Raw genomic sequence first — 12309 nt, 5'->3', positions numbered from 1 at the left:
ACACCTGCAATCCAAGCACTCTGGGAGGCTGAGGCGGGAGGATCGCTTAAGCTCAGGAGTTTGAGACCAGACTGGACAACAGAACAAGGATTCATCTCTGTTGAAAAAAAAAAAAAAAAAAAAAAAGGCTGGGTGCAGTGGCTCATGCCTGTAATCCCAGCACTTTGGGAAGGCAAGGTAGGCAGATCACCTGAGTTCAGGAGTTTGAGACCAGCCTGGCCAACATGGTGAAACCTCATCTCTACTAAAAATACAAGTCAGGTGAGCATGGTGGTGGGTGCCTGTAATCCCAGCTAATTGTTGACCCTATAAAAAGAGTAGAAGCCAGGTGTAGGGGTTCATACCTGCAATACCAGCACTTTGGGAGGGGGAGGCTGAGGTAGGAGAATCACTTGAAGCTGGGAGGCAGAGGTTGCTGTGAGTCAAGATCATGCCACTGCACTCCAGCCTAGGTTACAGAACGAGATTCTGTCTAAAAAAAAAGTTATTGCCCGTCTGTAGTCCCAGCTACTTGGAAGGCTGAAGTGGGAGGATTGCTTGAGCTGGGAGGTTGAGGTTGCAGTGACCTGCAATTGCACCACTGTACTGCCCCCTGGGTGACAGAGCAAGACGTTGTCTCAAAAATATATAAATATAAGGTGGGGCACGGTGGCTTACGCCTGTAATCCCAGCACTTTGGGAGGCCGAGGTGGTGAGTTCAAGACCATCCTGGCCAACATGGTGAAACCTCGTCTCTACTAAAAATACAAAAATTAGCCAGGCATGGTAGCAAATGCCTATAATCCCAGCTATTTGGAAGGCTGAGGCAGGAGAATCACTTGAACCCAGGAGGCAGAGGTTGACGTCCCCCTCAAATTCACAAGTTGAAGCCTTTACCTCCGATGTGACTGCATTCAGAAACAAGAGTTTTCAGGGAGGTGTTTAAGGTTCAATAAGGTCATATGGATGGAACTTTGATAGGACTGTTGACCCTATAAAAAAAAGAGGAGGAGCCACTGCTCTCCAGCCTGGGTGAAAGAGCTAGACTCCATCTCCAAATGGAGTCTGGGTGACAGAGCTAGATGTCACTCCATCTGGGTGACAGCTAGACTCAATTAATTAATTTTTGACATATATATATATATATATATATATATAACTAAGCACCTACTGTGTGTACGTGTTTTGATGGGGGGGGGGTTGTTCTAGGTAGAAAGGACACAGCAACCAACACACAAAAGAGACATACGTCCCTGCCTAGTGAGTAAATGGATCCCAAACAAGCAAATATATCCAAGCACAGTAATTTCAGGGAGTGGAAAAGGGGTGGGACAGGGACTAAGCAGAGCAGGAGGACTATAGAATGGACGTGAAGACAGGATGGCCAGCGAAGGGATAGAACGATGGCATACGTCCAGATGACAAAAATCCCCAAACCATGAGATGCCAGGGAAAGAGTATTGCCCGGAAAACACCTGGTGCAAATGACTTGAGGTGGCAATGTGCCTGAGGCTGCAGAAAGAGGAGTGGGGGGGACACAGAAATAGTGGGAAGGAGCAATGTCTAAGGGACAAGGTCTCTAAGACTTTTTTATTTTATTTTTTAATTATTATTATTTTGGAGATGGAGTTTCATTCTTGTTGCCCAGGCGGGAGTGCAATGGCATGATCTTGGCTCACTGCAACCTGCCTCCCAGATTCAAGTGATTCTCCTGCCTCAGCCTCCTGAGTAGCTGAGTTAACAGGTGCGCACCACCATGCCCAGCTAATTTTTAAAATACTTTTAGTAGACACAGGGTTTTACCATGTTGGCCAGACTAGTCTCGAACTCCTGACCTCAGGTGATCCAACCACCTCAGCCTCCCAAAGTGCTGGGATGGATTATAGACATGAGCCATCACACCTGGCTAATTTTTGTATTTTTAGTAGAGACGGGGTTTCACTATTTTGGTCAGCTGGTCTCGAACAACTAACCTCAGGTGATTCACCTGCCTTGGCCTCCCAAAGTGCTGGGATTACAGGTGTCAGCCACCATGCCTGGCCTAATATTTCAAAATTGCTAAAAAGAGTTTATTTTCTTTTTTTTTTTTTTTTTTTTTTTTTTTTGAGACAGAGTGTCGCTCTTGTTACCCAGGCTGGAGTGCAATGGCACGATCTCGGCTCACCGCAACCTCCGCCTCCTGGGTTCAGGCAATTCTCCTGCCTCAGCCTCCTGAGTAGCTGGGACTACAGGCATGCGCCACCATGCCCAGCTAATTTTTTGTATTTTTAGTAGACACGGGGTTTCACCACGTTGACCAGGATGGTCTCGATCTCTCGACCTCGTGATCCACCCGCCTCGGCCTCCCAAAGTGCTGGGATTACAGGCTTGAGCCACCGCGCCCGGCCATAAAGAGTTTATTTTCAATCCTCTTACCCACCCCCGACACACAAGATAAGTAGGTGAGGTGAGGACTATATTAATTAGCTTGACTAATTCCACACCATGTACATACATATATCAGAATATCAGATTGTACACCATCAATAGATACAATTATTATTTGTGATTAAATGTTTTAAAAATAAAAGAAATTTTTAAATAACACTGGGCGCCTCTTTTTTTTTTCTTTCTTTTCTTTTTTTTTTTTTTTTTCAGACAGGCTCTCACACTCTCTTCTCCAGGCTGGAGTGCAATCATGCAATCATAGCTCACTGCAGCCTCAAACTCCTGGCCTCAAGCAATCCACCCACCTCAGTCTCCTGAGTAACTGGGACTACAGGCACATACCACTGTGCCCAGCTGATTTTTACTTTGTTTTGTTTTTTTGTTTTTGGTAGAGACTGGGTCTGGATGTTACCTAGGCATCTTTTTTTCTTTTCTTTTCTTTTCTTTCTTTCTTTCTTTCTTTCTTTTTTTTTTTTTTTTGAGACCAAGTCTTGCTCTGTCGCCCAGGCTGGAGTGCAGTGGTGTGATCTCAGCTCACTGCAACCTCTGCCTCCTGGGTTCAAGCAATTCTCGTGCCTCAGCCTCCCTAGTAGCTGGGACTACAGGTGCTCACCACCGTGTCCGAATAATTTTTTTGTATTTCTGATAGAGACAAAATTTCACCTTGTTAGCCAAACTAGTCTCCATCTCCTGAGCTCAGGTGATCTGCCCAACTCAGCCTCCCAAAGCGTTGGGATTACAGGTGTGAACCACCGTGCCTGGCTCCAAGCTGGATCTTGAACTCCTGGGCTCAAGTAATCCTTCTGCCTCAGCCTCCCAAAATGCTGGGATTACAAAGCTTGAGCCAGCACCTTGGCCACCAGGCTCCTTTTTTCTCTTTTCTCTGGTTTTCTTTCTGAGACAGAGTCTCACTCTGCCACCCAGGCTGGAGTACAATGGCGCAATCTTGGCTCACTGTAACCTATGCCTCCTGGGTTCAAGCAGTTCTCCTGCCTCAGCCTCCCAAGTAGCTGGGGCTACAGGCTCATGCCACCATACCCGGCTAATTTTCTCTCTGTGTGTGTATATTGTTTTTCTTGTAGAAACGGGGTTTCACCATGTTAGCCAAGATGGACTCGATCTCCTGACCTCATGATCTGCCTGTCTCGGCTTCCCAAAGTGCTGAGATTACAGGTGTAAACCACTGAGCCCAGCCCAGGCTCCTTTTTTCAAAGGCAGCTCCCCAGGGCACGGGTGACTTGTGTCTAGTAACATTTGTGTATTTTTAGGAAAACCAGACCCAGAGCTCAGAGGATCTGAGCAGAGATTCAGTCTTCTGGGTCCTCCAGCTCCTAGAACCCATGGGGAATCCAGCAGCCGTTGCTCCCTTCCCCTCTGAGGAATGCAGGAACCCTGCCCAGAAGCGGCATTAGTAACTGAGCTCTCTCATTGTCCCTAAGCTGCCATTCCATCGCCTTCTCCCAGTGACCAGGAAAAGGTCCGGGAGGGTGGAGGAGAGGGACTGAGGCTGCTCAGCTCCTCTTGAAGTAAACGCCTGCTCTGTGTTCTATAAGCTGAGACCCCAGGGTCAGCCTAAAGAGAAATGAATTCCCCGGGTTTGGGTGGTCTCCTCAAATTCTGATGCATTTGCTATCTACATCGTAGACCCCTCCGCCCTCACCCCGCCACCTCCCACCCTCCACTCTCGCCCCGTGGTTAAGCATACAGTTTCTGGAGCCTGATGCCAGAGTTTGAAACCGCCTCCCAAGTAGCTGGAAATACAGGTGCCCGCCACCACCCCCGGTTAAGATTTGTACTTTTAGTAGAGACGGGGTTTCAACATATTGGTGAGGCTGGTCTTGAACTCCTGACCTTGTGATCTGCGGGCCTCATCCTCCCAAAGTGCTGGGATTACAGGGATTACAGGCGTGAGCCACCGCGGCCCGGCCTGAGAAGCAAGATTTTTAAAGCTTAGGCCTGAGCAGGAAGAGGAGAGGGGATGGGCGGGATTCCAGCTCCTGGAAGCGGGGAATTCCGGGACGTGGCTGCATCACTTTCACGTTCTGGGGCGGAGGGAGGTCTCTAACCGTGTCCTGCTGACACCCTCCCGGCCTGGGCCTAGCTGCCACCCGGGGTAACACCTGCAGCCAGCCACGAAGCGCACGGAGGTTTCCAATGCCCATGACTCAGCCTCCCGGGCGTTCTTTGTTCTTCCCCTCCCTGCCCCCACCTCCCCGCAGGCCTCACGCTTTGCAGGCCTAGGTCTTATTCATCTCTGGGAACTGCTCCAATTTTCTTTTTTTTTTTTTTTTTTTTTTTTTTTTTGAGACAGAGTTTCGCTCTTGTTACCCAGGCTGGAGTGCAATGGCGCAATCTCGGCTCACCGCAACCTCCGCCTCCTGGGTTCAGGCAATTCAGGCAATTCTCCTGCCTCAGCCTCCTGAGTAGCTGGGATTACAGGCACGCACCACCATGCCCAGCTAATTTTTTGTATTTTTAGTAGAGACGGGGTTTCACCGTGTTGGCCAGGATGGTCTCGATCTCTTGACCTCATGATCCACCCGCCTCAGCCTCCCAAAGTGCTGGGATTACAGGCTTGAGCCACCGCGCCCGGCTTCAATTTTCTTACAATGATAAGCAAATGGGTCATTCTTTAGCTCAGTTAGATCGTTCCCTTTTTTTTTTTTTTTTTTTTTTTGAGATGGAGTCTGGCGTTGTCACCTGGGCTGGACTGGAGTGCAACGATCTCGCTCACTGCAAACTCCGCCTGCTGGGTTCAACCGGCCTCAGACTCCCGCGTAGCTGGGACTACAGGCACCCCATACCATGCCCGGCTAATTTTTGTATTTTTAGTAGAGACGGGGATTCACCATGTTGATCAGGGTGGTCTCCAACTCCTGACCTTGTGATCCGCCCGCCTCGGCTTCCCAAAGTGCTGAGAGTACAGGCATGAGCCACCGCGCCAGGCCGCAAATGGATCATTCTTTAGCTAGAACGTTCCCATCTTTTTTTTTTTTTTTTTTTTCGAGACAGAATCTTGCGCTGTTGCCCAGCCTGGAGTGCAGTGGCATGATCTCAGCTCACTGCAACCTCTACCTCCTGGGTTCAAGTGACTCCCCTTCCTCAGCCTCCTGAGTAGCTGGGATTACAGGCACGCACCACCACGCCTGGCTAATTTATATATTTTTAGTAGAGACAGTTTCACCATGATGCCCAGGCTAGTCTTGAACTTCTGGCCTCAAGTGATCCCCCTGCCTTGGCCTCCCAAAGTGTTGGGATGACAGGCATGAGCCACCATGTCCGGCCGATTAACTTCTAATCTATAACTAAAGTCAGAATCCTGAAGACCTTCTTCTGGAGCCTCAGTAAATTTACTTAATCTAGATGGGTCCAGGTGCCAGGGGTGATTCCCTTATCTTGTCTCCTGCTAAATCTTAGAGTCTGAGGAGCTTCTTCAGACCCCCAATAAACTTGTTTAATCCTACACAGATCCTGTAAAGAATTCCTTTATCTTGTCATACTTTGAGGCCCAGGAGAGGCCTGGGCAAAAATCCTGGTGAGCTTTTGTTTCCTTCCAGCCTTTGTCTAAGAGCACTGGCTCTATCAGCTTTAAATATTTAACTTACCCGCGCAGTCAGTGCTGAACCAGTTGCTACAGAGGCCTGCGTTAGTGAGACCTGGCCTGCCACAGTATCTCTCTGTGTCTCTTTCCCTCCCTCTCTCTTTTACTTGAATAACTGTGGTCTCTCTCTCTCTCTCTCTCTCTCTCTCTCTCTGTGTGTGTGTGTGTGTGTGTGTGTGTGTGTGTATGTGTCTTTACCTCTCTCTTTTTCTTGCGTAACTGCAGTATCTCTCTCTCTATAGCTCTCTCTGTCTCTCCATCTCTCTTTCCCTCCTCTTTTTCTTGAATAACTGCAGTCTCTCTGTCTCTCTCTCACACATTCTCTGTAGCACTCTCTCTGTTTGTCTTTCTCTCTCCTCTCTCTCTCTCTCTTGCTTTCTTTTCTTTTTTTTTTTTTAATTGAGATGGAGTTTCACTCTGTCACCCAGGCTGGAGTGCAGTGGTGTGTGATCTCTGCTCACTGCAACCTCCCAGGTTCAGGTGATTCTCCTGCCTCAGCCTCCCGAGTAGCTGGGACTACAGGCACCCGCCACCATGCCCGGCTAGTTTTTTGTAGTTTAGTAGAGACGGGGTTTCACCTTGTTGACCAGGATGGTCTCGATCTCCTGACCTCTTGATCCACCCGTCTCAGCCTCCTAACATGCTGGAATACAGGGGTGAGCCACTGCACCCGGCCTCTCTCTTTCTTGCACAACTGCAGTATCTTTCTCTATAGCTCTCTCTCTGTGTGTCTCTCTCCATCTCTCTCTTTCCCTCCTCTTTTTTTCTTGAATAACTGCAGTATCTCTCTTTTTCTCCCTCTATAGCACTCTCTCTGTCTGTCTGTCTCTCTCTCTCTTTACTTTTTAAAAATTGAGATGGAGTTTTGCTCTGTCACCCAGGCTGGAGGGCAGTGGTACAATCTTGGCTCACTACAACTTCCGCCTCCTGGGTTCAAGTAATTCTCCTGCCTCAGCCTCCCAAATAGCTAGGATTACAGGTGCCTGCCATCACACCCTGCTAAATTTTTGTCTTTTTTAGTAAAGAGGGGATTTTGCCATATTGACCAGGCTGGTCTTGAACGCCTGACCTCAGGTGATCCACCTGCCTGCCTCGGCCTCCCGCAGTGCTGGGATTATAGGCGTGAGCCACTGAGCCCGGACTTCTCTCTTTCTTTTTCTTGCGTAACTTCAGTATCTCTGTGGACAACAGAAACCAGATGGCCCCAGTCCTGGGTTAGTTGAGAAAGGGCTCACCAAGCCCAGGGGCTGGGGTGGAAAATTTGGAACACGTAAGGCCACTTTTCAGCCCCTTCCCAATGTGCCTTAACTTGAGAAGCCCCTGGGTTGTGGACTTGTGGCTCCCCAATGGCGAAAGGCACTGCGGTCAGGTAGAGAAAGGGACCAGAATTAAGCAAAGTGTCTGTACCAAGACGCTCTCCGGGAAAAGTGCCTTAGGGACTGGAGCGCCTGAGACATCCTAACTGTGTGTTTCTTCTGCCCTCGTGTGTCTCTTTTGGGAACTGCAGCAACCCAAGTCCAGGGTGTTTTGGTTTGGTTTTGTTGTTTTTTGGTTTTTGGGTTTTTTTGAGACAGTCTTGCTCTATTTCCAGGCTGGAGTGCAGTGGCGCCATCTCGGCTTACTGCAACCTCTGCCTCCTGGCTTCAAGCAATTCTCCCACCTCATACTCCCAAGTAGCTGGGACTACACACACTCACCACCACTCCTGGCTAATTTTTGTATTTTTAGTAGACTGTATTTCACCGTTTTGGTCAGGCTGGTCTCAAACTCCTGACCTTGTGATCCGCCTGCCTCAGCTTCCCAAAGTGCTGGGATTACAGGTGTGAGCCACTGCGCCTGGATTTGCGCGTGTGTGTGTGTGTGTGTGTGTGTGAGAGAGAGAGAGATGGAATCTCTCTCTGTCATCCAGGCTGGAGTACAGTGGCACAATCTTGGCTCGCTGCAACCTCCTTCTCCTGGGTTCAAGCGATTCTCCTGCCTCAGCCTCCCGAGTAGCTGGGATTACAGGTGCATGCCACCACACCCAGTGAATTTTTGTATTTTTAGTAGAGATAGGGTTTTGTTTGCTATGTTGGTCAGGCTGGTCTCAAACTCCTGGCGTCAGGAGATCCACCCACCTCACCCTCCCAAAGTGCGGGAATTACCGGCATGAGCCACCTCACTCGGCCTTAAATTTATTATTATTACTATGTTTTAGACAGGGTCTTGCTCTGTCACCCAGGCTGGAGTGTAGTGGTGCAGCTATGGCTCCTTGCAGCCTGGACCTCCCAGCCTCTGGTGATCCTCCTCCTCAGCCTCCCAGGTAGCTGGGACTACAGGTGTGCACCACCAGGCCTGACTAATTTTTTTTTTTTTCCTATTTTGGTAGAGATGGGCTCTGGCTATGTTGCCCTGGCTGCTCTTGAACTCCTGGGCTCAAGCAATTCTTCAACCTGGACCTCCCAAAATGCTGTGATTACAGACCTGTGCCACCACACCTAGCCCTATTTTTGTTTTTTTATTTAGAAAAAATATTTTTCAAGATTTTATGGATTTTTAGCCAGGCACAGTGGCACACACCTGTGGTCTCAGATACTCAGGAGACTGATGTAAAAAACCTGAACGTAAAACACATGGGCAACTCCTGAAAATGTATTTATTCAGTTGGTGCAAAAGTCACTGCTGTTTTTGCCATTAAAAGTAAGGGCAAGGCTGGACGCAGTAGCTCATGCCTATAATCTCAGCACTTTGAGAGGCCAAGAGGGGTGGATCATCTGAGGCCAGGGGTTTGAGACCAGCCTGACCTACATGGAGAAACCCCATCTCTACTAAAAATACAAAATTAGCTGGGCATGGTGGTTTATGCATGTAATCCCACCTTCTCAGGAGGCTGAGGCAGGAGAATCACTTGAACTCGGGAGGTGGAGGTTGTGGTAAGCCAAGATCGCACCATTGCACTCCAGCCAGGGCAACAAGAGTGAAACTCCATCTTAAAAAAAAAAAAAAAAAATCATGTCAGCTCTTTAGCACCATTTGAAAATTTCTGGCCCCTTCAAAGTCATTGCTTATTCTATTTCATTTGTAAATCTCCGAGTATGAGGATTACTCTGCGAGAGACATGGATATAATTTTTGGCTGTCATAGGGACTTTAGAATAATGAAATGAGACAATTTGAAGAAATGTAGTAAGATGCCACAAAAACATGCAATGAATAGATGTCCCATCTGTTACACACCGTGTTACTGTGCATATGCATTCCACAGACATGCAAGGTGATTGAGACACATCTCAGCTTCTTTCTGGTTTAGACTTGTGACTCTACTGATTGGTATTTTCCCTTTGGCTAAGAAGACTAATGCCAGGCTGGGATTGGTGGCTCATACCTGTAATTCCAGCACTTTGGGAGGCCGAGGTGGGTGGATCACTTGAGTCCAGGAGGTCTAGACCAGCCTGGGCAACATCATGAGACCTCACATCTACAAAATATTAGCAGGGCATCATGGTATGTACCTATGGTCCCAGCTATTTGGGAGGATGAAAGAGGATCACTTGAGCCCAGGAAGTCAAGGCTGCTGTGAGCTATGATTATGCCATTGCACTCTTGCCTGGCAAGAGAGCTAACAGAGCTAGAACCTGTCTCAAAAAAAAAAAAAAAAAAAAAAAGGCAGGGTGCAGTGGCTCACACCTGTAATCCCAGCCCTTTGGGAGGCTGAGGTGGGTGGATCACGAGGTCAGGAGTTCAACACCAGCCTGGCCAACATGGTGAAACCATGTTTCTACTAAAAATACAAAAATTAGCTGGTTGTAGTGGCAGGAGCCTGTAATCCCATCTACTTGGGAGGCTGAGGCAGAGAATTGCTTGAACCGAGGAGGTGGAGATTGCAGTGAGCCGAGATCATGCCACTACATTCCAGCCTGGGTGATAGAGCAAGACTCTGTCCAAAAACAAACAAACAAACAAAAAACCTATGCCAGTCAGACGGTGATTCCTCATTCCCCTAATGCATGACCTTAATCTCTTTCTCCTTTTTCTCCCTGTGCCTCTTACTTTTCCCTAGTGCATCCATCTCAACTCTAAAATACATGGTGGGAACTGGGCACAGTGGCTCATGCTGGCAAGCCAGCCCTTTGGGAGGCCAAAGTGGGCGGATCAGTTGAGGTCAGGAGTTCGAGACCAGCCTGGCCAACATGTTGAAACCATGTCTCTACTAAAAATACAAAAATTAGCCAGGCATGGTGGTGGGCACCTGTAATCTCAGTTGCTTGGGGGGCTAAGGCAGGAGAATTGTTTAAACCCAGAAGGTGGAGGTTGCAGTGAGCTGAGAATGCAGCACTGTACTCCAGTTTGGACAACAGAGCAAACTGTCTCAAAAAAATAAAAAATAAAATATATGGTGGGGAGGGTGGTGGGGCATGCATTTCAGTCACATACTTCCTGACTTTGGACCCTGGAAGTCAGGTTAACTGCCTCATTCTCTCTCTCTCTCTCTCTCTCTCTCTCTCTCTCTCTCTCTCTCTCTCTTTTTTAATGATGATGAAGCGTCGCTCTGTCACCCAGGCTGGAGTGCAGTGGTACAGTCTCGGCTCTCTGCAACCTCCACCTCTTGAGTTCAAGCAATCTCCTGCTTCAGACTCCCGAGTAACTGGGATTACAGGCATGTGTCACCACGCCTGGCTAATTTTTGTATTTTTAGTAGAGATGAGGCTTCACCATGTTGGCCAGACTGGTCTCGAACTCCTGACCTCAGGCGATTCACCTGCCTTGGCCTCCCAAAGTGCTGGGATTACAGGTGTGAGCCACCACGCACAGCCAGCTGCCTCATTCTTAGGGGAAAGAGCAAACTCTTAGGTTGGTTCCAAAACCCTTCTTGACCTATCATTGCCCAGGTCTTTCACTTTCACTGGATTTTTCACTTCTCAAACGCATTCTTTCTTCATTGCTAACCTTTTCTCATCCTGTGTTCTTTGTCTGAGATGCTCTTTCTCCTTGTCTTCACATGCGCAATGCCATCTTATTCTTTTTTCTTTCTTTCTTTCTTTTTAAGAGAGGCATCTTGCTCTCTTGCCCAGGCAGGAGTGCAGGGGTGTAATCACAGCTCTCTGCAGCTTCAGCCTCCTGGACTCAAGGGATCCACCCACCTTAGCCACTCAAGTAGCTGAGATTACAGGCGCATGCCACCATGCTTGGCTAATTTTTAAGGGTTGTTTGTTTGTTTGTTTGTTTTATAGAGATAGGGTCTTGCTGTGTTGTCCAGGCTGGTATCAAACTTGAGAAGTGAAAAATCCAGTGTAAGACTTGAGGCTCGAGCAATCCTCCTGCCTCAGCTTCCCAAAGTGTTGGGATTACAGGTGTGAGCCACTATGCCCAACTCATCTTATCCTTCGCATTTTACATCACCTCTCCCAGGAAGCCCTTCCTAATCCTCCTTTCCAGACTCTGCTGTATCCCATACTTTTGTTCATGGTTCACAGTCCCATCCATTATTATCCCATGTCCATTATCTTCTCCCACATTCAACTGTAAACTCCAAACTATAGGATCCTGTCTTTCCTTGTCACCACTCTATGGCCAGCATCTAACATGAAGCCCAGAATAGCAACTCAACAAATATTTACTGAGTTTCTTGAACAAGGGCAAATCCAATCTGGCAGAGATAAACCGTTTTCTTTCTTTCTTTCTTTCTTTCTTTCCTTCCTTCCTTCCTTCTTTCTCTCTCTCTGTTTTTAATCTTTCCTTCTCTTTTTCTGTTTCTTCTTTCTTTTTTTTCTTTGAGATGGAGTCTCGTTCTGTGGCCCTATGACTTTAGGAGGCGAAACGGGAAGTATTGCTTGAGCCCAGGAAATCCAGACCACCCCAGCCAAATTAGTGAGACCTCATCTCTAGTAAAACAACACACATACACACAGAGAAGTTTGAGGCTGCAGTGAGCTATGATCACACCACTGCACTCCAGCCTGGGCAACATTGTGAGATCTTATTTCTAAATAATCATAATAAAAATAAAATTTAAAGTGTGCTCTTTCAACTCATGCAATTCCAGATGTTAGCTGAAGACCCCCAGATGTATATATTCTACCCCCTGGAAGTTCCCGAGTCCTGGTGGTCAGGAAGATGAGGTGATCTTTCTGTTGACCAACTTCCTGAGAGTCCCTTTCAGGTCTCTGTTCCTCAAGCTGTAGATGAAAGGGTTCAGCATGGGGGTGACTACTGTGTACATCACAGCAGAAGCTTTCTCCTTTACAGCGGTGTGGACCGAGGAGGGACACAGGTAGACCCCAATGGTGGTCCCATAGAAGAGAGCAACCACGGACAGGTGGGAGC

General features: G+C 48.0%; 1 protein-coding gene across 1 annotated transcript in view; it reads right to left on the bottom strand.

The window, feature by feature from the left end:
• Positions 1–12091: 12091 nt before the first annotated feature.
• LOC101043172 (olfactory receptor 1M1) overlaps positions 12092–12309 on the bottom strand; it is a 942-nt gene continuing 724 nt past the window's right edge. The window contains 1 exon segment of the mRNA XM_003938914.4: positions 12092–12309. This exon segment is cut by the window's right edge and continues 724 nt beyond it. Within this exon segment, the coding sequence (XP_003938963.4) occupies positions 12092–12309 (218 nt within the window).

This window comes from Saimiri boliviensis, chromosome 14 (genome assembly GCF_048565385.1).
Source record: "Saimiri boliviensis isolate mSaiBol1 chromosome 14, mSaiBol1.pri, whole genome shotgun sequence".
Lineage (NCBI taxonomy): Eukaryota > Metazoa > Chordata > Mammalia > Primates > Cebidae > Saimiri > Saimiri boliviensis.
Note: the sequence above shows the minus strand (reverse complement) of the source record. Positions and strands in the feature narration are given on the sequence as shown.